This window comes from Etheostoma spectabile, chromosome 2 (assembly GCF_008692095.1).
Source record: "Etheostoma spectabile isolate EspeVRDwgs_2016 chromosome 2, UIUC_Espe_1.0, whole genome shotgun sequence".
Classification (NCBI taxonomy): domain Eukaryota; kingdom Metazoa; phylum Chordata; class Actinopteri; order Perciformes; family Percidae; genus Etheostoma; species Etheostoma spectabile.
In genome coordinates this window covers 7921154-7948805 of record NC_045734.1, presented here as the reverse complement: position 1 = coordinate 7948805, position 27652 = coordinate 7921154, and the positions used below count along the sequence as shown (strand labels likewise).

Genomic DNA, 27652 nt, shown 5'->3' with positions numbered 1-27652 from the left:
TAATTTAAAATTGATTCTGGGTAACTGGGATGAGCTTTATATTTGACAAAACAATCTCACCACAAAATCTATAATTTAATGACAACTGAGTATACATTTGCTGAAGAGGATCATGATATGACGGAAAGCTCCAGAACAGCTACAAATAGACTGTGGTAAGATTGTTTTGTCAACTGCTGTTTCCAAGGCCTGAAATTAATTTTCAAAATCAACTTTAAAGCTTAAACAGGAACTACAAAACTCCTTTTTAAAATACAGAAAAAAGGAAAAATCAACATCTAAAATTCCCTGACAATTTGCTGCTGAAGATTGTTTTGTGAGGTATCTGTAATGTACATGTTGAGGTTGAGGTGCAGCTCATTCTGTCCAAACATCATTTTTGGTCACATAGCATCTTTAATACCACCATTATAATAATTAGGATATCAAAAGTATTGAGTATACATACATCATTTGCATTGTGGTACACAAATCTGAGCTGATTTATGTTTTTATATCTTTCATTCGTTGTTCTCAGGATCAACTTTTATTGTCTCGACATTGTGCTGATACATTAAATTGTCCTGAAGAACTTGACGCTATTTCAGGAAGGAGAACATTTAATTGGACATGTTGAGTAATATAAAAAAGTTTTTTGATTTTTCCAAATGTAACTTGAATCCTATAGTCTACTACTTTCCAATACCAATAGTCAAGAATCTTGATATAAGCCCAACTAGAATCCATGTCACCAAAAATCACGTAGTACTTCAGGTAGGTTTTTTCGCCTACAGTGGTCTTGATATTCTGTAGTTTTTCTTCTCTTTTTTGCAGTAAAGTTCTTTTACGCTGTGGGAACAGTCTCTTGAAGCCATGCCTGTTTTTGTAACAGTCCCAGTAAATGGATTCTCAGGAGTCTGAAGATGTGTGTGTGTGTGTGTGTGTGTGTGTATTGGTTGAGGAAAATGGTGAAACACCTCACTTCCTCTCTCCTCCACCACCTTTCATGGTCTCACTCTGTGATGCTGTCAGACGCTGGTGATGGAGGCCAGGCAGTTCGATGACTTCTGAAGTTTCTCAGGCTGTGTGGTGGGGGGTTCTGGGATGGCGCGAAAGCTGAATGGCAGTCCGATACTACTGGTGCCGATGTGGCCGGGGCTCAGCGCTGGATTCTGCCGTCTATTGCTTTCCACTATGCTGGATGTGTTGGATGCAAGGCTTTCACGCGTCCTGCAAAAGAAACAACAGAAAGTCAGGTTTTTGCTTTTTTTAAATACATTAAATCTTATATTTAACATATAAGTAATTCTTGTCTAGAAAGAGGAACACCAATAAAATGGATTGCAACTGTTGTAAAGTCTATTTTGCAGACTGAAGAAAAATGCAGGTACATTGTTGATTTTGAGAATAATAAGAGCAAATTCCTTCCAGGTTTCCTTCATAAATTTCAATTAAGCACTTGGCTTTTTTCATGCCATTCATGTTGGAAAATGCATAAAAAATAGATTAAAGAAAAATCATAACTAGATCAAAGCCACTTAGTACACAAGTACAGAATCATATTTATATAATACATTATAAATATTAGGGCAGGGACGATGTGTATTTGTCCCGATTTAGATTATTTCACGACACATGGGTGCCTATTTGATTTTCATTGCGTTTATTATTTATTGCCATTGTAGGAGTATTACAATTTTCTTTTCCAAAAACAAAAGTTGAAAGTTTAAAAAAATCTTTGCAAAAAAATCGCAATACATACGATTTTCGATTTGTTTGTTTTTTTCCTCCCCCCCCCCCCCCCCCCCCCCCCCCCCACCAATAATACATATGTGGCACATGTTTAATGTAGCATATATTTTATGTATTAAAGGGGTATTTGATAGCCTGGATGCCAGCTGAACTTAGCCCCACCCACAACATTTGAGGTCGGGAACTTTGGTCTGGACTTGATCTGTTGTGGAGCAACTATTCTCAAACAAGATCTGTAAGGACCAATCAAATTGTCAGAGCGGGCTTTATACGATGATGAACAGATGATCAACAGTAACGTAATGATGAACGCGAGCAGACCCACAGGACTGCGCCCGCCCATGTCGCCCTGCACTGAGCATGCTCTTATGACGGTTCTCCCGAGGTCCTGTAGCTGTAATAATGGATAAAGCTAATGGTTGTGATTAACCCTGTGTTCTATCTTAATTCATCCATGGTATTATTTTATGATACATCCGAGGGATGTTTGTATGCTGTAAAGCCTGTAATGTGGAACGTCATTAGCATTTTCAAAACTGCTGGAGCTAGTAGCTACAGTAGCTAACATCAGCGGTAGCTAGCAGTTGAGTTCTATGCGTTGCTCAACATACGTCACATATTCCATTGCTCTGATTGGTTGTAGGGCTATCAAATTGCGTGCAGAGGTATTTTGAAATGCCCAATTTTCACAGCCCAATGGAGCAGTATCAGACTCATATTCTTACTAAAATCTGAGTATGACGACATCAGGCTAGGTATTTGATTCATTTTCCACAATAAGATCAGCCTGTGAAAACAGTTGTACAATATCTTCTGTGGCTCCGAAGGGAGCTCTAAAACCCAGATAATATCATGAGGTTTTTTTGTCTTGGAAGTGCAATGTTAAATTAGTAGAGTTAGCTCTTCTGGGAACTGTCGGGAAAAATTGTGCTTACATGTTACACAAGTGATTCACCAATGTTAAACAGGTGCACTGTGTTCATGTTTCAGCTAAGGAGCAGAAATAGCTTGCTAGCTAGTACATTTTTTGTCTGATAAACAGATGTTTGCAGTTGTAAAGTTGAAAATATTAAGTAAACCATTTATACCGTAAATCAGTGGCTTGTTACTAAAAATACTCTCTGCCAAGGTTAGTAAGCCATTTGCTGCTATCAAGATGAAGGAAATACAACAAAGACACTGCAGTGGCACAGCTGTGTGATCTAAGTTGCTTTAAATACCATTCCAGGTGTTCATACACTTACTAACATAATTCATATAATTAATACATCATTGGAATACTACAAAGGTATTTAATGTTTATTGATTAGCATAAAACAGGTGATAATAAAACATGTCTAAATCTGTGAATAGATACAAAGTCAAGACCTGAATGTGTAAATGTATCAACCTCCATACTTCAGTGACATGATGCCAACTGAGCAAACTTCATCCACTGATGAAAACTGAAAGCTAAATGCTGAGTCCTGGACTTGAGTTAAGGTACTTTATGTTTTGTTAAAATAAAAAAGGTTATTTGGCTTTGAGTTACCACCACTTTACATTTTAAAGTATTTATTTTAGGTTTCACTGTTTTCTACTTGAGTTTACCTCCCACACTTCACCAATAATGTTGGATTAAGACTTAACATGTTAAGAGCAAAGAGTTTGAATAGTGACATCTGATAATACACGTTCAGTACAGTTCATTTTAACAGATACCTGGGAGAGTTGAATCCACTGTCCACTGTGACACTGCTGCTGTCCATGCTGTCCAAACGGGCAGAGTGGGCCGACTTCTGGCTGCTGCTGTTCTCCGTCTCCTTGGGGCTAAGTAAGGTCAGATTGGTCTCCAGTTTCCGTTGCAGATCATGATCCTTCTCCCGCTCCAATAGCCACTTCATGGTTCCCTCCCCGCCACCACCACTGCCTCCACCGTTACCACCCACTTCCCCGTGTTCTTTGTTGTCCTCTGCCGTTGCCAACTCTTTGTGCGAGTCCTCCTCAGCCTCTTCCTCATCATCTGATACATTATAATAGTCAAAAGAGGCAGAGGGGACTGTTGGCTCTAAGCAGACCTGTAAAACTGCCGGTGACGCTGAGGAAGTGGCTGAATTGGAAGGCTGCTGGGGCTCAGGATTGTCTAGGGCCTCTGTTGATTTGGCATGTGAGGCTTTCCGCAATGTGCCGGACTTTGTGTAGCTGCTGTCCACGTAGCCTGTGGACAAGGCATTGTGTGGAGGTTTGAACAAAGTGTCCTTGCTGAAGATCTCTTTCCTCTTGCTTACCATACCGCCTCCTCCCCCTCCGGGATCTACATTGTGTTGGTGTGGCGTCAAACGGGCATTTTGCACTGGCTCTGGCGTCTGGCTTGGCGTCAGTCGCACTGAGCCGTTCTGTCCCTTTGCTGCTGACAAGTCCTCTTTGTACTCCATTGTGTGAGGAGAGGTGAGGTGAGGCGTTTGGCGGTCAGCAGGAGAGCCCTTTCGGAGTCCCCCTGATGAGGTTAATGTGTCATATTCTGATTTTGCCTGAGGCGAAGGGGCAGTTAGGATTGTTTCATTTGACGTATTGCACTGGAAGTACTCATCTGTCGAGGGCTTAGGAGAAAGTCCCATTAGCTCATTGTACGATGGCAAGCTGTCTCTGCTTTTGTTCCTCTCCATTGTATTCCGGATCCTTGACTCGTCCAAACTCCCTTTCCCCAAATCAGGCACATTAAAATCGGAGTGGAACTTAGCAGCAGAGAACATGATCCTTGAGTAGTGGGAGGACTTCTGCGTGGCGCGCAGGGTGCCGTCATCAGTGTAGTAATGACTACGCTCCTCAAGAGTGGGTTCAAAGTCTTCTGGCGCCCCCAGTGACGGGCCCTTGAGGGAGTTGTCCATGGACCGAGAGCGTTCCTTGGCTTGATCTGACCTCTCGTGACGCGACTTCCTGTCCTGATTGTGACTGTGACTTCTTTGCACTCTGGACTGGCACGTGCCGCGAGACGGCTCTGGGAAGGGCATCTCCGTCCGTCTCTTCGCTAGCTCCCCAGACACGTCCCACTCAGGGGTAACCGGGCAGTACGATTCAGTAATGTTGGGGTTGCTATGGACCAGATATGTTGCGCCTCCACTTCGCCTGCGTTCCACGGTGTACATGGCCTCCCGAGGTGAGCGAACTAACGAGTGGCTAAAGAAGCGGTAATCCCTTTCCATGAACAAAAGGTCCCAGTTTGAACCCTCAGATGGGTCTCCCCTTGAGGTTCGGGGCTTGCTATGTGAGCGGGACTTACCATGTGGGGCCCTCCTGTGGCCCCTCCCCCTCCTGCTGCGTGCACTGTGCTGGGCTGAAGACGCCGCCTTGTTCTTCTGCGTACGCTCCTCCTCCAGCCTCTTCATCACAGCCGTGTGCCTTGCCACATTCTCCACTGTTAGGTCAGGGTTGATTCGACGGATTATTTCCATCTCTATCTCGCGGGGAATGGGCGTGGTTGGCACTTCCTCGTCACGAAGAGGCCACTCCTCTGGGGGGAACTGGGCTGAGAAGGTGGCCAGATGCCTCATTTTGTCCTTCTTGAAACTCAGCCTGAAGAGCCTGAGACCGAACCTTTTGGATTGTTTCTCACCACTACTTCCTTCTTTCTTTTTGGTCAGAGTGTCACTTTTATAAGGGAAAGAAGTGATGCTTTTGCTCTTATCAGCAGGGGGCTCTTGAGGCGGCGGTTGCTGGACAGGAGGGGAAGTGGGATTAGGGGGATAAGGGTATGACGGCGGTTCTCCTCGGTGCTCCTTGGCTGACGTGCTTGGTAGAGGTTCTCCGCCATTGTGATCCTTGGGGGGCTTACTTTGATGAGAATCTCCTCTATGCTCCTTTGGTGACTTACTACTGTGAAGTCTGGACGAGTCTTCGCGATAGGAGTTGTATGCGTCATTGTGATTCTTTCGAGGAGGCCTCTCTCTCAGGCAGCCAGGTGTGGATGGTGTTACGTTGCCAGACTGAGGCGAAGTGCATTGCTGAGGTTGCTGCTGTTGTTGTTGTTGCTGCTGCTGTGACTGTTGCGGTTGGCGCTCTTGCAGCCGATCATCCAGGTGATACCACTTGTTGTTGGTTCTGATGAGGGAAGGAGTGATAAAGTAGGTCTGGGGGGTGACAATGAAGTAGCCCTCTGGAGTTGGGTAGATCTTCCTCTCTCGCACCAGCATGTTCAGGGTATGTCGCAGAACCTCTGAGCTGGGTGTAGGCACGCCTGCAGGAAGCACAGATTGGACAAAGAACAAATTTCAGGTTTTTTTATTATATTAAATGGATATGAAAAAAGGACATTTTGAAAAGTATATTGGGAATGTGGGGACAATTAAAGACAGTAAAATAATCAAAATGTTCATAGTTGAAGAAAAAAACATGAGATTTCTTTGTCTTGCGCAATGTGTGAGAACTGCTACTATTGTAGAAAATCATGGCAAGATCTCAAAAAACATGTTTCAGTCACCCAATTCATGTTTAAACATATAAATGAAAATGTAAATCATATTTCACATCAGACGCATATTAAATACACTAAATTAGTAAATAAAATTAGAAGTGAAATATGGGACTGGGTGAGGATGATGTGAGGTTTCTTCAGAGCATGACTGAACCTTAAATTGGTTTAAAAAAAAAACAACTAATTAATAAGACATTCTTTGAAGAGCTAACTAAACTGAAGTAATGTTTAAACCTTTCCCTTAAAATTCCCATCCGTTTTTTAAAATAAAATATCTTCACATTCTGCATCTTCATATTCAATGATTTCATTCACACTATATAATGCTTTTGTGGAGTGAAATGTTCAAACCAAGGTTTTAATAAATGCACCATTACATCATATAGAGAGATTGCAGATGTAGTGTGCAATGTTTTATTCACATTTCTCTAAATCTCAGCTTGACATATTTAGTATGTTTGGAAATATGATCGCACTAATAGTTAAACACACACATTCGTTTAAATTTTGCCTGACAGCATGAATGATTAACCATGAATACGTTTTTTTTTTAAAAGCATTTAAAAAATTAATAAATCAGAATAAAAATATACTTTTTTTAATCCTCTAAAAATATATATATTTTTTTTTATCACAGGTCTTTTCTGCACCTCTTTAAAAAGTTTTACACGGCATGAAACAGGCAATGTTCATGACTTGTTTGTCTACTATAATACTGATATCATAAAAAGATCTACGATTTAATCTGTATGTAAAAACAAATGGTACTTATTAAACTAAAGAATCCCATTCTCAGATGACTGATAATATTTTTTCAGTCCCCTCAAGAGCTTAGCTTAAAAAATCAACATTAAAAGTGGTTCATTTAAATAACTTTCTGATTCATAACTTTTGTGTTGGTCTTGTGTTGCCTGACATTACATCACCCCTGTGTTAGTTTTATTTCTTTAAACAGAAACGATGCATATAAGTTGAACTCCTTGCCACTGTGCATGGCATCATATAAAAGTAAAAAGGAATTTGAAGAACATGCTTCTCAGTAGATTTGACTGACAAATCGTTATACAGAGGTTAAACCTGTGCTTATAAACTTTTTTTGGATACATTTAAAGCTTGACCAAAAACGGATCCTAATTTTGTTTTACAATTAATAATACTAATAATAATTAGATAGGATGATTTAACAACATAAATGTGCTCTTTGCATGATGTTACCGAATTTAAGTTTATCATTTAATACAGGTCTTTTTATTTAAGTAAACAAGCTTGTTTCATTTTCTTTTACAGAATATCCACAATACAGAATCATACATAATTTATTCATAGCCATAAATCAATATGCATATACTGTATTACTTGGCACTGGTGAAGAAAACTGAAAACAGTGCTTGAGCAAAAAAATAAATGGGAAAGAAGGATGGGAAATAGTGGATTAAATTCAAGTTAAGGGCGGCAATAGGTTTTTTGTCAAATAGGGAAAGATGTCCACCATAATTTCTCAACGTGATAACTTCAAATGTGTTGTTATGCCCGAACTACGTTTAAATTCCAAAGGTATTCTGTTTCTTATATATAATAATCCGAGAAAAGCAGCAAATCCTTACATCTGAGAAGCTGGCACCTGTGAATTGTGGATTTTTTTTTGCTTGAAAAAAAACATTGATTATTAAAATAGTTGTGATTCATTGACTGATGTTTGACTAACCGCCTGATTACCCAATAGTTTCAGATCCATTCCTGTTAAAACATTATGTTTGCAAGATTTTACAGGATAAAATATCTTGATTCTCAATGACTCACTGAAACGTGTCAGAGCCCTCAGGTGATATTAACAGATGTTTAAAAGCCTACATAGATCATTACTTTGCTCTTAATGTTAAGACAAGCATTAAATTAAACTTATTTTATTAAGCAACAAATAACAAACCAGGTTTGCCACATGCATAGATGTATATAATCACCATTTCTAGTATTTACAGTCACTGCTGATTTTCTAAAAGCATATGCCACATAATGTATTCAAAACCCAGTGTCTGCATGCTTTGGTGCAGTTCCGTATTAAGGAGGTCAGAGGAGCGTACCTGGGAAGCTGGCAGTGAGGTGCTCCACCAGAGCCTCCTGGTTGACAGGCTTGTGGGCAGAGTTCATAGCAGAGATGGCCAGGCACAAGATTTCCCCCAGCGGGATGAACTGTGACTGGCTGATAGGTGACATACTGATCGGAGACACGTCACCTGCAGGGGGAGGAGGGGAAGGAGGAGGCACAACTGTTAGATCATGAATGAACAGCAGGCGCAGCGTGTGAAGCTATGATGTAATGGTCAAACCGCAGCAGTTTACATGCTGCCTGGAAGAGCTCCACCCCTCCTCTCTGTGCTGCCTTTAGCCTCCCATTCCTCCTGTTTCTCGTAGGTTAGCAAAGCAAAGCAGCTGCTGCAGCAACCGTAGCGTGCGATCACCCGAGTCTTTTTTGCAAACCTCGTTATTTAATTCACATCATCTCTGCAACATAAAAGAAAGCTTCCACAATCAAACCCAACATATTTGACATTTGAGAAAACAAATGACTTAAGCGCCACATTGATAGCTCACACGCAGACATTCTCTGTTGCCTTTTGTTGAATTAAGCAGGCTTTGCTGTCAGCAGTAGTGAGATCATCCTACAACCAGACTGCCCGGCTTCAAGCCCCTCTGAGAGCAAACATATGCCCCGCAAAAAGGTTGTAAAGCAACACATTGAATTCATCGCTGCAGCAACTATGCTGTAGCTGACCCCCTTTTAAATGACCTAAATCTGGTGATTGATCGAGAGAATCGGGCGATACAATGTAGAAAACATAGCATCAAAGCCTCCATCTCTGATGCCTAACCTAACATTAGGTCTCCTGCTGTTCACAGATAAACAGCAGGATTAAAGTTGCCTTAATGATCACTGTTTTAAAATGTTGTTATCATTTGGCTATCCACACTTCATTTACCAAGCTGAAAACTGTGCAGGGCCCTGCCTCCTCACCACAGCTGAATGGTCAGTTAAGCCACACGATGACGTTATCTCTGCTTAGTATCACAGGCCCTTCAGCTTTACTTGTTTTTTTAGTAAACAGGAGAAAAGCTGAATCTACCAGTAAATTGGTCCAAAAAGATTCCCTGTCTGGTGCTTTCATAGTACAGTATAGTACTTGAATGAGGTTGTAGTATGTATGTTTCACATCTTACAATGAAGCAAAATATGCAAATATTTATAATAAAAAGGGACATAAAGGATCTGATTGTCTTGATGGGGACATAAGTTCTTTAAGAAAGATTTTGTATTCTCAACAAACGCCAAATTTGAATCTGTCACAAAATCTGGCGCACAACTGAACATTTGGGTACTCGGGAAAACAATTTGAAAAAATAAGAAATCGCTGAATGCTCATTTTGTCAGTGGTTTTATTTATATTTCTAAATATGGGTAACTAAATGTGAAGGCGATGGAAAAATATGTCAGGAGGTAAAAGGTTACAGAGATATGGACCCAACAAAATACAGTATTGAATTTTAAATGAGTGTCCAATAATAAGAGCTTTAGATTAAATAGCTCTAAATATTTCTCCTTCCCCATTTTTATTTAACCATATTTGATACATTAGAAAAATAAGGAAAATGGGAAGTTGGCAATATTTCCTACTTGATAACACAAACATTTTGTCCACTCTGAACTCTGCCCTTTGACCCCAAATCAAACTGCCTTTGCTCTGCGTAGAGAGAGGGTGGAGCTTCTGATGGTGGGAGTGTCAAAAACTCACCTGGCGCACGATAACTTGGTGGGGACGGAGAAAAATGAGGAGCAGGAGGGGGAGGAAGATGCTGCTGCTTCTGCACACGGATGTCTTTCTCACTACGGGAGAGATTGTGCTCCAGTGGGCGCTCGGTAAGCTCTGAGTTGGGCCAGGCCCGCCGCAGATTGCTGCTGCGGTTCTTCTTCATCGTGACCCCTTTACCAGGTGGCTTTCACCCCTCGGGGGCTTGTGGGATAAGGTGGAGGGAGAGGGGGGAAGGAGGGAGGTGGGGAAGGGGGGGTGTGCAGGGGGAGGTCGACCAACCTCAGGCTCAGTGCCTCCCCCGCATCAGTAAGAACGTCCCGCTAGAGCGATCACACACCAGACATGGCAGGAACCAGTGTGCACCTTCACACACATACACACGTGTCATTTACATCCACGAGCAAGCTACAAACGACTGTGTTCGCACTGTGGGTGGTTGTCATCGGCTGCTGGGCTCTCCCAGGCTGGTCTGGAGCGATGGCGGCGGAGGCGCAGGTGATTGCGCGAGGCATCACCCTTTCATCGGCATCAGTCCCAGCCACCATTTGTAGCATCCCCATTTGCATGCGTAGGGAGGCACATTACGTAGCCGCTCTGATGTGGGAGGAGGGAGTAGGAGAGAGGTGGGGGGACAGGGGTAGAGATGAGGGAAATGGGGCATTGGAAGCCAGGAGGAAGGTGAGGAGAGATTTCAGTGGAGATTTTGGGATCCGCTTGTTTCTTTTGAGTAGAAAGTAACACGGGAAGAAAGGGAGGGGATGGATGAATGGTCAAATATTCAAAGCTTAAGAGTCCCAGTCTTCGACAATAGCTCAATTCACCACAGGAGTGCTCGGCCGATCCCCGGAAAACAAAAGAGCCCACTTAAAAAAAAAAAGAAAAGAAATAAAAGCCCCATTTACCCTAATGGGCAGTGAAGCCTCAATAGTATGGCAAGCACCGGAGACGACACGTTCACCTCCATCTTTAACCGATCAAGCACAAGACCCCATCGTCCTTTCGACAACAGCACACCAGGAGAGGGTGGGGAGAAAAAATGGAGAGCATAGAAATAAATAAATAAATTTCAAGAATAGATATCCACCGTTTATCGCAATCCAACAGAAGAGGCTCCTGAGCCTATCGCCGTAGCATCCATTCATTAACAGGGGGGGATGCAAACTCCAGTCAACGGCAAATCTCTTTCAACGCTAATGCTGCAGCTGCTCCCAGCACCTCCAGGAAGAGAGAGAGAGTGTATGTGTGTGTTGGTGTGTGTGTGTGTGTGGGTGTGTGGGTGTGTGGTGTGTGGGTGGGGTTGTGTGGGTGTGTGGTGTGTAAAAAAAAAAAAAGTGTGTATGCGCGCATCCGCTGCTGCGCGCGATTCTGCGTGAGCATGCATGCGTCTGTCTGGGTGATTGAGGCTGAGGGGAGGGGTGGAGAGGATGAGAAGAGAGAGAGAGAGAGAGAGAGAGAGAGAGATCGAGGACATACATAAGGCAGAGAGGAGAGCAAATATCAACAGCTTGAAACACACACAAGAAAAAAAATATTCAGCCCTCAGATGATGTCCGGGGAATAGCTCAGGCTCTGAATCTTTGGCTGAATTTTCATCCTTACCCTCCTTCCTCTCTTCTTCCCTCACCCTCTGCTCTTGAAGGATAAGGGGCCCCTTAAACCACCATCCGTCCTGTTTGAGTCTCACCACAAGCTAAAGACTTGACAGGGCTACAACAAAAGTGAATTGTTTTAAAGGTGCTGATTTGTGTCTCTCATTAGTGCTTGCCACCGGTTGATTCCGTAACTAATACTGTGTGGAGCTGTCAGTGAAAAAGGAAAAACCCCAAAGCATCACCTTGATCACGTCCAGAGTGGCAGCTCTTGCCAGCTGCAGACTCCTGCTGACTCACGTGCGTGGAGTGTGAATGGACGGTTGGAGGGACAGAATAAGGAGCAAAGTGAGAGGGCAAGACAGGCCACGGGTTGGGGGGGTATGGTGTCACAACCAATCTGCTCCAATTCACTGATACCAAAGAAGAAGGAGAGGAAGGGAAGGAGGGATGAGGGGGAGGAGGAGGAGGAGGAGGGAGAGCGACACCACGCCAGCCATTTTATTTCTCAGTAGTGCTGCAACAGCCTTTGTTGCCATGACGACACAAGCCGATGATCTCATAGCTGTTACCTTTGAGTGCTGTTCCCTTAAAGAGCCAGTTACTCAAGATAGAAGCAGACAGACACCACATAGACGAGGACTGAACTGTCTTGTTATGTAGAAAGAAAATACTCCTGCATTGCTGCTGAAGACCTGAGATCCTTCAAGACTAATCGTACAACAACTATAAGACACAACTGCATTAACTGGGAGAAATAAATAGCCTGATAGTGGCAAGACTTCTTCTGAAAAATACATCCACAGGGACTACAATGATATGCTGGATTTATCCCATGGCAAATCCTTCTGACTCCCAATTTAAAACAATTAGAGTTGGCACCATTTTTGGATAATTGTTTAAGCAAAAATACTTGCAGCTGAGAGTTTATTTTGCAGGTTAATGGTCAAAACCTAATTATTAGATAAATTATAACATTGATGTGATGTTTGTTGTTGATGAAAAGTCAGTGGATTACCAGTCAGACAGACCAACATCCATAGAGCCACCACTAGCATGGCTAAAAATATTTGGAAGATACATTGCGTTGAACTCTCATAATGTTATAGCTGTGTGACAATTGTCTTTTAGTGAAAGTACATCAACTAAGAGTGCAGCAGCAATAATGTAGTGCAGAGTGGAAGTGTCTAAACACTCAGTGTTACTAAGAAATTACCTATAAAATGTGATTGAATGAACCCTGGATGCAGGATAAATCCTACACAGATGTTGCATTGTGTTTAGATTAAAATATCAACGGTGGGATAGCACCCTGCTGTTGATAAAGACAGTAGTTCTAAGCTATAAATGTGTGGCCTGTTACAAATTCAACCAACTTCCTTGCAAACAGGACCATTTCTGCTAGTGTCTGCCCTCCAGTGGAACATTTATGACAACACGTCTTTTTCACAGTTAGCTCTCTAGGCCAGAATAAAGAGACAAAAGAAGTGTACACAACCTCCTACAGAACACATCTGAGATTATATGGCCAGAAATCTCTCTGCTGCGTTAAACATTTCCCCCAATTCTCTACTGGGACCATCCCTTTCCTTCCAGTGGAGACCTCGGCTATAGCAGGGAATGCAGTGCCATAGTGTTTTCCTGAACAAATGCTCCACTTTTCCTTCCTTAAAAGCAAACACTCCTCCCAGTTCATTGTTTATATCCTGCTAACGGATACAAAGTCCCTCAGATAATCAGATTGAATTGTCAGTATTAAAAAACACTTTGTTTCCACATAGCTGAAAATCCACAGCAGTTGTCTAAATGTTGTAATCCAGCTACGTTTGGGCTCTCAGCCCTAATCAAAATTTCTCAGGCAGTTTGGGGGATAATCTGCATTATGTAAACATGTAGTTCCTACACTCTTTTGTGCATAGTATCCATTTTGCCAAATGTTGACCTGCTACACACAGTTAATGAACAGCTTATGGTGAAAATTTGTCTGAACTTTATTTAAACTTGTCTCGTAAACTTAAATCTTGACACTACAGCTGAGTCACACAGAAACTTGCCGTTCATACTAGAAAATCAACTCTGCAGTGGGTTTTATGTGTACATTTTCCTACTCTAGGAAATTTTCCATAAGACTAAACAACACCCCAAAAACGTTTTGCATGGTAGAGCTTTTTCAGGTGATCTCAAAGGAAGCAAAATGGTTAAAATGTAACTCCTGGTTGAATTCACATGAGCTTACGGTTAAACTAAAGATTGATTATGCTGCACAATAATGTAGTCCTGTTCTGAGTTGATTTCAAAGATATTGGTCTGTCTTTTGTAGTAGACCACTTATAACACACACATATGTCTCAGTATCTCATCTGCATGTGGACCAGCACTATATAAGCACTGTTGGTTTTGGCATTATAGAGTCTGGTGAGTTATTAGCTTTAAGACAAACATTCCACAGCTTATCAGTGTGTTGGCTACAGTAGTGTCAGTGTAGTAAATGACACTTTGTCTGGTAGACAGACAGAAAAAACAGCGGCTCAAAATCTATCTTAAGATTTACCTTTGGGCTATAACAGTCCAAGCTAATTGAAGTGTTTCAATACAATCAATGTCTATCAGCTCAAAGTGGAAATCTGATAACATGGACTGAACTGTAGAGGTGTTTGAGCAGTCAATACACACTAAAATGTACAGATTAATAAGAACAATGTAGAGTCTGGTCAGTGTTTTGCCATAGCAGTAGGTAACACAAGTTGACTTTAGACAAACAAATTGCTTAACCCCAAAGTTTGAAAGAATATCTTGAAAATGTATAGTTCCATTTACCTCGGAAGCCGGAGCTGGGAATAACGTCACACGAAAGTTGAATGCGTACAAGTCGTATTTTTCATTGTGGGGTTAGCTTACGCGTTTTTTGTGTGCATGCGTACAAACACTATAGCAGCGTGTCCACTGATAGAAGTTGAACAGGACTGTGTGCACAAATAAAAGGTGCTAATAGCTTTCACAACTGTTGAGGCACGGGGCAACCATGTTTCTCTTCTACAGTTTAATGCTGCCCACTCATGGAACTGACAATCTAAACTGAGGCGCTATCGTGAAACAGACATAAATAAGGTACACACACACTCACACACAGATAAGGAAGCTTATGATGGGTGCAGTTGCTGACAATACCTCAAGTCATCCAAACCTGTCCCAGCACATACATGAGTTATAGGCTTGTCAGAAAAAGATGAGTACGAGTGTGGGAATGTTAAACCGGAGTAGAACTGGGCCCAAATCCTGTCTCCTCTTTCTGAATGAGTAAACCTACCTGATATGAAGCAGATGAGGTTACAAGGTGAGATGCTGCCTAAACTCCTCATCAGACTAGCTACAACTGGTTTCATGCCATCTGTCATAACTCACAGAGGGTGTAGATATTATATATTTATTTTTTCCATCACAATTATAAAAAGGAGAGTCATATTAGGTTGAATGTCAATCAGCAGTATTTGCCAGCTCTTAAAGAGCTGTGGAAATCAGCAGAGCTCTCTCATAAACTGCAGGTAAATCCGTCAGAAAGGTATTTAGATCAAAGGCAACAGACACAAACAAGCTCTGTAACATGTTGGTGAGATAAAGAAACATCAGTTGTGAAGTTGTTGTTTTTTGCAGAGGAAGTAACAACACTCATTCTACAAATCTCAAGTTTTTGAAGAGATGTACAGGAGTCTCATTTATAAAAATGTGACTAGGATCTTTACTTAAAGTGTACGTACACCCAAAAGCCAAAAATGGCGTATGCCAAAAAAGATTTGGATTTATAAACTGTGCGTACGCACATCTGTAAGCACTGTTCCCTTTATAAATCACAGATTACCCACAAGTGTGCGTAGGTGAATCAGCCTATTATCTGCCCTGTACACGCCCATTGTTAAGGTGTTTGGTGTTTTTTCCCCCCAACACCGCCTTCCAGGCAATGGTTATGTTTAGGGTTAAGGTTAGCTGCTGGAAGGTGATGTTGGAGGCAAAAACACCATCAAGCCATTTTTAACCATAAATAGTCAATGCAAAGTACCTCGTAAATTCTGATCAGTATGTTTATGACAGGGGCAGTTTCGTTACGCCAAATCATGTTGACTGGTGGTGGAAAAGCAAAAATCTTCTCAGATGCTCAGGAATTGCTGCAAATTGATTTATAATTTTGGTCTGTTCTCGCACAGTGTAGGTAAACCTGATGTATAGACTACCTATATTAATAATACCGTCCAAAATGGCAGGCATCACGCCACTCTGGGACAGCTTTGGTATACCAGACCTATGATAAGATTTACCAGGACTATATATTATATCCAAATAAGCCTTAGTGATAAAGTTGAAGATTATATATAATATTTGTATAAAACACTTAGCTGTCTGCCATTTCTCTCTGGAAACAGCAGGTTTCCCCCAGAGTTGCGAGGACCTGTATCTGGACCGGGATGGAACAATTCTGGCACGTTGCCCTCTCTACTGGTCCCAATTCAGTCCATAGATCCAAGAGCACGGCTTTAGGGAATTTAAATCACCATATTAGTCAGTCATTGCCGTGGTCCCTGAAGTCATGCAGCATCATGCAGCTTTACACACGGGGTCACGCCAGTATTTACGGGTTTACATGTTTACATATGTTTAAAAATTAGAGGGATTGTTAACAACTTGCCAAAATCACAGCATCAACTAGTGGGTCAATCAAGTAGGTTTTGTCACGAACAGTATTAAAGTTTGGATCATAGAGTGCAACAATTGTGCAAAAGTTCTACGGCTATCTTTCCAAACTTTGACATTTAATTATATATGCACAGATATTTATTTATTTACACTATGTCCTGCAGTGTTCGGCAGTTCCCATTGTGTCCAAAATGTGCGTAAGCATGGGTCAGAGTTTGCGTGGAGGACCTCACATTTTCCTGTCAAGTTTGTTTTTTATAAATCACAACCTTTGCGTGGGAAGTGGCGTACACACATTTTCAGCCCCAGTTTTTAAGTATGCCACGTTTATAAATGAGACCCCTGGACTTCAGAAGTAAGGCTCGCTTGGAAGTCTTTCGCAAGTGCTGACCATTAGAATGACACAGCATTTGAGCATTTGATTACCAGTACTAGTTAGCTTTTTTATTAAGGAAGTCTAATTTAGATCTCTTTTACAAGAGAACCAAGAACAAACGACAATTCAGTCATCATCACAAACCCAGTCACATTAATTAAAACATTCACAGAACTTTAAAGTATTTCAGAGGAGTTAGTCTTAAAAGTTTGTTTTGCAGTCCATTCGAGTAGTAAAATGCACAATACCTGAACCTAGTCCTTCCCAGTTGAACATCATTCAAGGTGTGCAGCTCTTTCTCACTGTTCTGGGATTTTAGTGCGTAAAAACCTAACACGTGGATGTTTTTGCTATCAAGTCTCAGGTCAGCTCAAGTCTCAAGTAAGTGAATCCGAGCTGAACAGTAAAGTCTATGTCCTTATTTCTGTGACTTTAGTGAAGTGTGATTCAAGTCCAAGTCTACAGCTGGACAGACACATAAAGTGTAAAAGGTAATACTGCCAAATGGTATGCAAGTTAATATGGCTCAGTGGAGTTCAAGGTTCAAATCAATTTATTTGTAGCATCTAGTCGACCTATTCTGACAGATTGTGAGTCCAAGATTTGTCAGATTTAATTACATGTTATTGCCACTGCATTCTACACTTATTGTTAACAATCTTAACTTCCCAAACGCTTGCTTTTCCTGGTGGATGAGTTTGCTTTGAGGGCATATTTTTTGTGGCCATGCTGCAAGTCACATTTCTCAAGCAAATATAGGAGAAACCATGGTTTCCAAAGCATATTTACAGCGCTGTCTCTAAAACGTTTTTCCCATTATATCAAAACATCCATGCAAAAGGAAATTAGGAGGAAAGTAACTATAATCTTGTAAAGACCGCCTATGTAACTTTCCATTCTACAGTTGGGCGCAATAGCATGAGTATGCTTGATTCTTAACATAGCCTACCTATGCACTTGATGTCAAAGCCCTGTGGTGGTTTTAGGGTCCGTCTCGTCCATCCGTTCCTGAGGACCTGGAGGTGCACCTCTTTCCCCTGAATCAGCAGCACATGCTCATCTATCCAGCCGAGGAAGAGGATCTCAGACAGCGCGTGTGTCAGCGCCTTGTTCCAGAAATGCTGCATGTTCACGGCTTTGAAATTAGCGAATACCTCGTAGCCGGTGTGATGCTGTAACTTTACTGAGAGCGCGGCCAGTGGTGGTGGTGGTGATGATGATGGGGAGTCCTCTTCATCTTCTCTGCGACGCGGCGACAGCACCAGAGCCAGAGAGTGCGGCGCTACTTGGAGGAACTTCTCCATTCCTGCTCCACTCAAAGTTAACGGTCGTCCGCGTGAAAGTCAAAGAAAACTACTGTTCCTTCACTGTACGGCATTGTTTAGAGCACGCGTGTACGTTTCAATCCCCAAGCTGCCTAACAATCTTAACCGGTTCAGACATATTCAATTAATGGACAAGAAGAAACACGCGGCGCTGATCCAGAGTTTGCAGCACGACGTTAGAAATGTTAAACACAGGTGCTCCATGTAAAATCAGGGAAATAAGCAACCTGACTCGTCATCCGCTGAAGCCAACCAACCCAACTGTCAAAGAGTATTAGGGCCTATTTTCAGCGACAAAAGAGGCGAGGACATGTGCTGCGTTCATGCGCCACACGTAAACTTCTACTTTACACTTTGCGAGACCACGCCTGTTTACTAATTTGATGCTGATCAAATAGTTTACAATAACAACAGCCAATTAAATGTATAACTCAAAACATCAACATTTTGGCAAACGGTTAGCAACACACTAATGGGACAAACAAGTTGGCCTGAAAAGAGAAACACCTGCACGATTTAGTGCAAAATCAACTTCAACTGTAGCTTTGTCAGTCACCAAAGCGAAATTTGTATCGATGCAAGGTAAAACAGAACAGTAGTGCACACATCATAAAAAATACATAATAAAATATGGCATACCCCACACAAGCTCAAAAACTACCATAGAGTTCAACCAACACCATCAAATAAAAGTTTCACAAAGGTAGCTAGATAAAATAAAATGCTAGTGTTTTTTACGGGACTTCTGTACTAGGTTGCATTTTAATATACAGGGGTATCTCAAGCATTTTCAGATTGTTATGGTAGAAATCAAGGGACATGAGATGTTTTATTTCTCAGATAATTCTGTACTCAATTTAAACGTTTACAAAGCAATCCTGGACACTTGATTATAGAACTTCATTGATTTGTGGATAGATCGATTAGTCGATGAACTATCAAATCATTAATAAAAATGTTTTTGATTGCACAAATCACACAATTTGATAGTCTGAAATACAATAAAGTTAATACAATTATGCCACCTAGGAAATAATACTTTTATTTGCTTACCTTAAATATTTTTTCCCCAAGCCTATAATCTTAACAAAAATGAAGACAAAAAACGAGTGCATACTTTATCTCAGTAACATAATAGTAAGGTGAAAGTTGTTAAATCAACTTCTAATTTGGAGGTGGATATTGTGTCAACAGTGAGCCTTTGCATTCAGTTAATCCAACAGTTAGCCTACTAAGTAGCTTGTTTGTGAGAGAAGGTTTAGGCGCATTTAAGTGCGTCTGTGCTGGCAGCTAAGGAATCTGAGGCCCGGTTTTATTTGGCTCAAGGCCTCTGGATCTGGTGGCCCAGTTCTTCTTACCTCAACGCATGCCAAATCTGATGTAATCCTGACTGTTTACACTTGACAGTGTGCATAAGTAGATCCTTTAACGTGTTTGTAGAGGTTAACAACACTGGCAAGTCTTGATGGGAAAATGAGAACTTTTAACTTTAGTAATATATCTGGCAATGTTAATGATAGTCACTACTTTAAGAGCCAAAAACAAAATCAGTAACACAACACATAAAATGAAAAGTGTTTATTTTTTCAGAAAAGTTTACACCAACCTCACAGTATCGCTGCTTACAAAATAGCGATAAAGAAAAAGCCAAAAAGTGACGTTCATAGTAATGTGTAGTATTCTGATAGGACTTAAAAACTGGATTGTCAAACAATGGCAACATATTTTTTAACAGCAAAGATGATTTTATTGCTGTAAATATTGAAGTATTTACTCAAATGACCAGCACCTGGTTCAGTACACAATCAAATGTAGCTTTGTCTGTTATAAATCACACAACTTTGATGCGTATAAAGGTTTGACTCACAGTTCAGTCCATTGGACATGTTTCCAGGTTATTGACTGTAATTATCACAGCAATGTGAATAGGCATTCCAGTCACCATTTTGTCTTTAAAAAACACAAACACATGAGCTACTGCCTAACATGAAATGTAAACCTTGTGTTCAAGTATGAAAATATCCCTCAAGTTAAAGCATTGTGCAAGTGGGATGGCTCATGCATGCTATGAAGCCTGACAGTCTAAATTGCCATTCACAGGCAACTGTCCATTCAAACAAATCCATAATGAGAAAATGAAATACACTAAAAATTGAATTGTGAGCTTTAAAAACCAAAAGAACACAAGATAGCTTAATGGATGTTCCTGAATTTTTGACACACCGCGCTTTAATGTACTGTATCTGAGTGCAAATGCAGCATTCATTTAGGCTTCACAAAACTAATCAGGTACCAATTTAGTGAATTATTCATTATTTTGGTTGTGCAGCCTTCATGCCAGATCTCTCTATAACGACAAGCTATATAATATAACGAAAAGGGGTTAAAGAAAAATACAGGCACAGAAATGACACACATGATCCCTTTGAAACTGATTATCAACTTGCTTTGACACTCAAAATAAAATAAAATGCTGACTCATAAAAATGTTGATGCTGGAGGGCAGGAAGCCCATCTATGGTTTCATGATTAAACACATATAGTAGATCAAACTTCCTATCAAACTGGCTCCCAATGTTTCCCTGAAATGTGTAAAGTTTAAACAGAAAACAGCCATTCACTGAAACAACATTGTGAGCTTGGAATTACTTGGTCAATTGCATTATCTTTAAATCAATGACTGTTCAGTTCTATCATTGACATCCAACATTGTCCAAAAAACAACAACTTTAGGTGAAATGTTAAAAAAATATATAGTAAATTGTTTTCCTGCAGGGCTAAAAAATGGAATGCCTTATGTTTCAAAATTGTACCCCCACACAGAAAGAACCTTATAATGCCAAGCTTATGAAATGTGACTTTGCATCTCTCAGAAATACGTAAGCGGAGATTTAAAGAGATATTCAGTCCGACAGTAAACTAATTGACAAACACCACATCATACATAGGCTTTCTTCAGTGAATGAAGGCTGAAGTCCTCTGATGTAAAGAGGACATCAAGGAGAAAAATACATCTCTTTGGTCAGCATTGATACAATGCAAGGAATTTGTTTCTTTGCATGAAAGCCTGGTGAATAGGAGACAGACTCAAACTCTACTGCCACCTTGTGGTTCACTCGTGTCATGATGTGCTGGAGCTCCACTTCTTTCCCATATTTGCTGATCATGTCACAGAGTGACTGCATGAACCAGGACCCGGTCATCGTGTTCCTCCATGAGTAGTAGCCTGTAGACAGATGAATGATAGAACACTAAATACAACACATTAGACGTATACAAAAAGACCTGTGTTTGTGTGTATGAGTATTAACCTGGGGCTGTGGAGAAGGCATAGAGGAAGTCAGCTTCCACAGGGATCCTAATGCCATCTTCTGCACTGTCTGCTTCAATGCCTGCATCCAGATCAGTGCCTCTGCAAGCCTACTCAATGTGCACAAAAACAAAACAAAGACTAGATTAGACATTTTAGCCAAGCATAATGGTAAGTTGGTGCAGAAGGAAAAAAACAAGAAACTTATATACCTGAATGAAGAACAGTTTGGGCTTTCCCACCAGGGATTTGCAGCGATCACCTCGAAAAAGTGATGTCAGACTCTTAAGCTCTACTGATCCATCCGTACCAAAGAACACGCCCTCATCTCCATGACTCAACAGGACACAGATGAATGAGGCGTAGCAGCTGTGATCTTCCTTTGATACTGAAAGACACGCATAGTGTTTCATTTATTTTTGTATAAGATGATATAAAAGGCAGAAGGTGAAAAGAGCCTGTGTGTGTGTATACATGCGTACTTGTGTGTGTACAAATTGTGTATGAGTTCTGCCTCAAACTTACCAGAAGTTAAAACCTGATTCATCTGCTCGACTGACTGGTCGTTGTAAACCTTCACTTTATAACCCAACTTCCCAAACACTTTCATCGCGTTGGCTGCATCTACATCTGTACCATTACGTTGATTCATGCCTTTGAAAACAAAGCAAAGAGTATCTTGTTACTTAAACATGATGAAAACACTATTACAAAAACATTTTTTTTAAAAGGGACCAACATCTCATAAGCACAGGCAGTGTAACTATTGAAAGGTAATTTCAAAAGGCCATGCTAGACGCTACAAAACCATTTCCATTTGGATTCAGTCATGACAAGCCAGTGGTTTTATTGTTTCATTAGATGCTGTTGGTACACAGGCTATTTGGTTGACGTGCCACACAGAGTCATGGATTCAGGTCGATTTGTGAGTGGACTTCAATAAGAGGGGAGAAAACTAAACCCAAACTGCACAAAACCCGTTCTGTGATGGTGGGATTTTGGAGTGCACCCTTTCTTATTTAGTACATGACGTCTGGTTAGCTCACATAAGCTCCATTTATCTTTCACCTAATCAGCTAGAAAAAGTGAAAACCCCTAGACATGTGTAAATAATGAAATGATTGATGGCTGACTGGGACATTTGAATACAACATATCATTTTATGAATATCATTATTAACACCTGTGCTTTTCGTACTATGACAACTCAAAATGTCTGTTGTGACAAAGGTGATAACATTTTGATTTTTAATAATTCATCGCAATTAAATGTTCTATTTAATCTTTAAATTAATTCTATTGCAATTCTCTACATTTTTTTTTACTTCTCTTAGCATCGTGAACAATATTGAACTCAGACCTACTTTCCCAAGGTACGTTTTCAATGCATCTTTTTATAACAGAGTATTAATCTGACTTTTACTTACGGCATAACATTTCTAAAATTTTTACAAATGTCAGACTACATATAGCCACCCATCCACTGTCTGTCTGTGTTAGGTTTAAACACCTCTCTAGCTACAGTACTTGGTCACCTGCTCTGTTTGTAAGTGTGAGACAGTGGACCACAACTAGCCTGCCCATAACAAAATATGTTCTTGGTTAAACAGGCTTAACCACTGATGCGGTTTACCCCACTCATATGATGTACTGTACTTCTTGTGGAACAATGTTGACCAAGCAGTCATGTGTACTCAGTTATACCTGCTTGACTTGTTTGTCAAACACAAGTCTGACAGCAAAATGAGACCATTATACAGTAACTAGTGCCGAGCAGACTGAAGCTGTATTTGCGTGCGTCGATATCCAAGGTCTACTCAGACAGATAATAGAGGCTCCTTCAATAATAGCATATACTACTCTTCAGCTAAGAGTAGGCCAGGACTAAGGTCAACTCAAGCATGCATACATTATCTCCTATTGTAACTATTGTAGCCATAAGGCCTTTATATCCAAAGAGCAGCAAGTACTGAAAAACATTCCCTTTATAGATCACTTTAGGGGCAGACATGGCCATGCTTCACAAAAAGATTATATACACCCAAAAGACACATATGGAAATAGCTGTAATGGCTGTCTTACTGTATCCTGCCACACTAAAGCAAGACCACCACAATATCCAAGTGACTAGGCCATTACATTAATATACAGAGTAACTGTTCCCATATACAGATCACAGTCCACAGCAAACTTGGAAGAGGAACTAATCAAACCATGGGATGTGATGCATGACAAACAACACTGTCATGTGTGTATCTGAACCTCCTGAGGAGCCACTGACAGTACGCCTTGTAATACAATAACATGTAATAATTACCATGACAACATAAAGCACTAACAAATAAGCCTGGTGTAAACATTAATATTAAAGTCAGTAAGAAATCACACTCATTAAAGCGCAGATTGCATAAAAGCACTTTTTAACCACTGTCTGTGAACTTTACTGGACAGTCTTTACATATGTATATGCAAGTATGGCAGTGCAGGCCGTAGTGATCCTACGGCTTGACCACGTCAGTTGTAGCAGCGGAAAAAACTCATTTTTTACTCCGCTGCGACTCGCTGTTTACATTTTTTTGTGTAACGTTAGCTTCAGTATGGCAACCTGGCTAAAATATTTGCAGGAGGGCGTGTTGCAGACCGCTTATCCAGTGTATTTGTCAAAGCCGTCAGCCCAGGCTTGGTCACGGTACTGAGGTGTATCCTTTCTTTTGCGATAAACATTTACTGAAGTATGTTCATATGGAGTTAAGAGGTCAGTGATCCCTGTCGGGTGGCATTTCGCTTACTTGACAGTTGACACCCTGGTATTTGGCTTTTTAGCCATGCAAGTATCGTACATAGCTTTGTAGTTGTTGTTTTTTTGTGGTGATTAAGGTTAGTGGTGTTAGTGGAGCAACATTAGCAAGGAATTTTTTTTCACAATATGTGATGGTTTGCAGCAACTTCCTCTGCAGACGGTTTTACTCTCTTGTAATTGCAGCCCTTGCGATTAGAAAATCTAATTTTAACATACTGCAATTAAATTGTAAATACAATTAATGGTTCAGTTCTAGTATGCTGCACTAGGAGTTATTGAATTGTCTTACAGTATATGCAATGATGCATGCACAAGAGGATCAGTACAACTGCCTGCTTGTTTCCAAGCACTGCCATAAAGCTAACTTGCACATCTAATTAACTGCCATGGGATGTAGTTAAATGGGGTCCACACGGCAAGAGTAAATTGGGTCCCTGAGCACACCCGTTATAGGAAATTTCCCAAGTAATATCCCAGGAAGGAGTCCCCTTCCCCAGCTATCTGTCAGGGATGTCATTGCAACTAAATAGCCTACCATAAGTGAGGGACCAAGCAGAGAAGCTTGTGTACACCAACTGAGAACTCGACAGGGACACCACAGGCCCCTCTACAGCCAGCTGAGCTCTAACTTCTACTGAAATATTTAACTGCGTACATTTGAGCCAACTGGCCCATTAACTTTGGGCTAAGCCATCAGTTTAGTCTATAACTAAGCATTTCAAAATGGCATATTATTAAATGCCAGTGTGGCTCTTTTTGGACTTCTGCAAAATAACCCTAAACCCAACATCAAGAGAGAATTAACATATTAAACAGGGACAATTATTTTGATAATTATTTAGAGTATAAAATTTAACAAATGGCAACTTGTCGTTTGTTAAATTGTACACTATAAATTTTGAATAGGCATCGTGAGAACCCAAGAGTTATTTTGTCACAATGAGATTTTTCATAAATAATCATCAGTAATGTGAATATAATGACTAAGTGGGTAAAGGCAAATAATAGAACAATTACACCAGTCTGGTAAGTTCATAAGATTACATAACTTTACTGTAATGCAGCCTTTAAAACCAGGAAGACACCACTTGTGCCATATTACAATATACAAAATCTAAGATATCTATTCTCATATCACGATATCGATATAATATCAATATATTGCCCAGCTTCATTAACATTAGCAGTTTCAATTTAACTACGTGTCATCTGAAAACAAACTGACCCCAGCCCCCCCAAAAAGAACCGAATAAACACCTGTTCTTCTGTCGAAGTTCTTGTTGTTGATGATGATGCACTGGCCGATGCTGGGGAAATTCAGACTGTATCTGAAGCTGTGGCCGCTGGGCTTGGCGTCCACGTCCATTTGAGCAGAAGCCGACAAAGACGACTCTGACCTAAAGAGAAAAAAAAGAAGGAAAAAAATCCTATAGGTCTATAATTGAAATCTAAGATAACAACACAATACAAGTAATGCGCCACAAAGAAAGAGCTAATGTAGCTAAGTTGGGGAGATATCAAGTGTAAGTTACAGACCCGCATAGAGCTAAATATATAGCTAACATGATAACCCACTGCTTAAACAGTTCAGACTTACAAACAGCTAATATTTCATAACTAACCAAGCGGATAAACTATTATGCAATTGTTATCTAGGCAGAAAGTAGTTTGGGATATTGATGAAGAAGAACCGCTTTCTCCATCACTGCCTGCTAACTTGCAGACGACAACAAACAATGAGCTCCTAACGTTAGAGATGGATCGCTAACTAGCTAGCTAACTGCTGTTACAGTTAAACAAACCGTAACTCACTGTTGTCCACTGGCACTCTTTGCGTCTGTGGAGTCTTCTCCGGTTGCGTTTAGCGACATATTTCTGATTCAGGAAATTAACCGCACAGTGAAATCGCACACCCTGTATGATAAACAACAAACCGAGCAGGCGACAACTGGCGAAGTGTTCACTTCAGACAGAGGAGATAGCTAAGCTAGTTAGCTCTAGCCGCGCCTGCTGATAAACAAAGATGCTGATGTCATACGGAAACGCACTCGTTGTACACCACAACGCCTGCCGGTGGGAGAACCGGTTCCCACTGTAATACCATATGTCTACGGTAAATACAGGCACAAACTCCCCCTGATGAGGGGCGGGGATAGTTTTTTCTTTTCTTTTTTCTTCTTCTTAGAAATGCCATAAAGTCATATTTTGACCATGTTCAAAAAAGGAATTTGGATTTTTATATTGTATTTATTGTATAAAATTTTCTATAATCACTTCAACCCCACGCCTTATTTTTGTTGTCCAAAAGGTAATGATATTGAAAACAATAAATTTGAAAATACTGAAATTTGCCTGTAACATACCAACTGTGTCGAAGTTTCAATTTCAGACTAAAAAAAACTCCCCCTGGTCACTAAATCCCCCCAATTCCCAGGCCCTAAATTGATGTAACTTTTTTTTGTGTGTGTAGATTTCAAACATATTCTCTCCTACATATTCTACATTTCATCCTGGTGGTTCACTTAATGTAATCATAAGCCTCAAGCTGACATTCACATAACGTATAGATGCATTAATTAGATATTCTCTCAAAAGTTTGGGCGATTATTCTAGTTTTGTTTTCTCATAAAACTGAACGCTGACTAATTTAAAGCCTATATAATTAGCCAGGCAATCTCACAAGTAGCCTCCCATAAGTGGAATTTAACTATGTACTTTGCAATGGAACTATGCTTTACCTTCCATTGTATTCTGTATACTTATTATAGTTGTAGTGTATGTAGTAGGTAGTTATTAGTTTTGAAATTAGGATTTTAGTCTTCAAACAAATCAGTTTATACATGGTATATAACAGACTAAACTGCAACTGTAAAAGTATTCCAAACTAGCTCCACATCAACCGACTAGAGTATCCCATTAATACAGTATAATACTTAAAAGTGAGTTGTTTTTTTGTTTTGTTTTTTACATGGTGGTATTGCCACTTCTACTTCTGTAAATGATCTGAATACTTCTGGTAATTATTAGTCAGCTCATAATTGTGGTTTATCCGTAGGCCGTTTTTACAGAAGATATTGTGATATTTCACTGTAGGAAAAGCACAGGCCTACTTTAAATAAAATGAATGATGGCTGAACTGCATTTAGCTGCTTTGGTTTAAAGGTCCTGTTGTTTAAGGCCTTAATTACCCCATACAAACAGCTTTTTCTACTAGTATAACCTCACTAGATTTGCTTTGTAATATGACATCCACCAGCTAAAGGATGTGCCTAAATCTGAGTTTATTTAAAAAAAAAACTTTTCAAAACACCCAAGAAATACACCTCATTACCATTCAGACTTTAATATTGTCAACCTACAACACAATCCTGCTAAAAAAAACTGCACTGAAGGACAGAGAAGACAAAAAGTATGCTCAGAAGAGTCAGTATATTTTAAATAATGTAAATATGTTTGCAATTAGGACAAGTTTTCAAAACAAACACAAAACGACAAACAGGACAGACATTGACATAACCCTGTCAAAGCTGTTATTCAAGAGAAGTAGAGTAGCATCAAGCTGTACATTCCTCACACACAC

The 27652-nt window shown here is 40.4% G+C and overlaps 2 protein-coding genes across 3 annotated transcripts; both read right to left on the bottom strand.

Moving 5' to 3' along the window:
• Window positions 1-376: 376 nt before the first annotated feature.
• On the bottom strand, window positions 377-18230 carry stox2a (storkhead box 2a). Of its 2 annotated transcripts, none has more exons than XM_032499373.1 (4): window positions 17588-18230; window positions 8263-8415; window positions 3433-5944; window positions 377-1209 (listed from the first exon to the last, which is right to left on the bottom strand). In XM_032499373.1, the coding sequence occupies exons 1-4, from the start codon at window positions 17940-17942 to the stop codon at window positions 1008-1010; spliced, it is 3222 nt and encodes a 1073-aa protein (XP_032355264.1). In that variant the 5' UTR covers window positions 17943-18230; the 3' UTR covers window positions 377-1007. The 2 variants fall into 2 exon arrangements, with proteins under 2 accessions (XP_032355264.1, XP_032355274.1); XM_032499383.1 differs by lacking the exon at window positions 17588-18230 and adding an exon at window positions 9970-11226.
• A 1474-nt stretch (window positions 18231-19704) lies between these two features.
• casp3a (caspase 3, apoptosis-related cysteine peptidase a) lies at window positions 19705-26153 on the bottom strand. Its single transcript, XM_032499469.1, has 6 exons — window positions 25885-26153; window positions 25330-25469; window positions 21799-21927; window positions 21486-21661; window positions 21275-21383; window positions 19705-21189 (listed from the first exon to the last, which is right to left on the bottom strand). The coding sequence occupies exons 1-6, from the start codon at window positions 25941-25943 to the stop codon at window positions 20960-20962; spliced, it is 843 nt and encodes a 280-aa protein (XP_032355360.1). The 5' UTR covers window positions 25944-26153; the 3' UTR covers window positions 19705-20959.
• Window positions 26154-27652: the final 1499 nt, after the last annotated feature.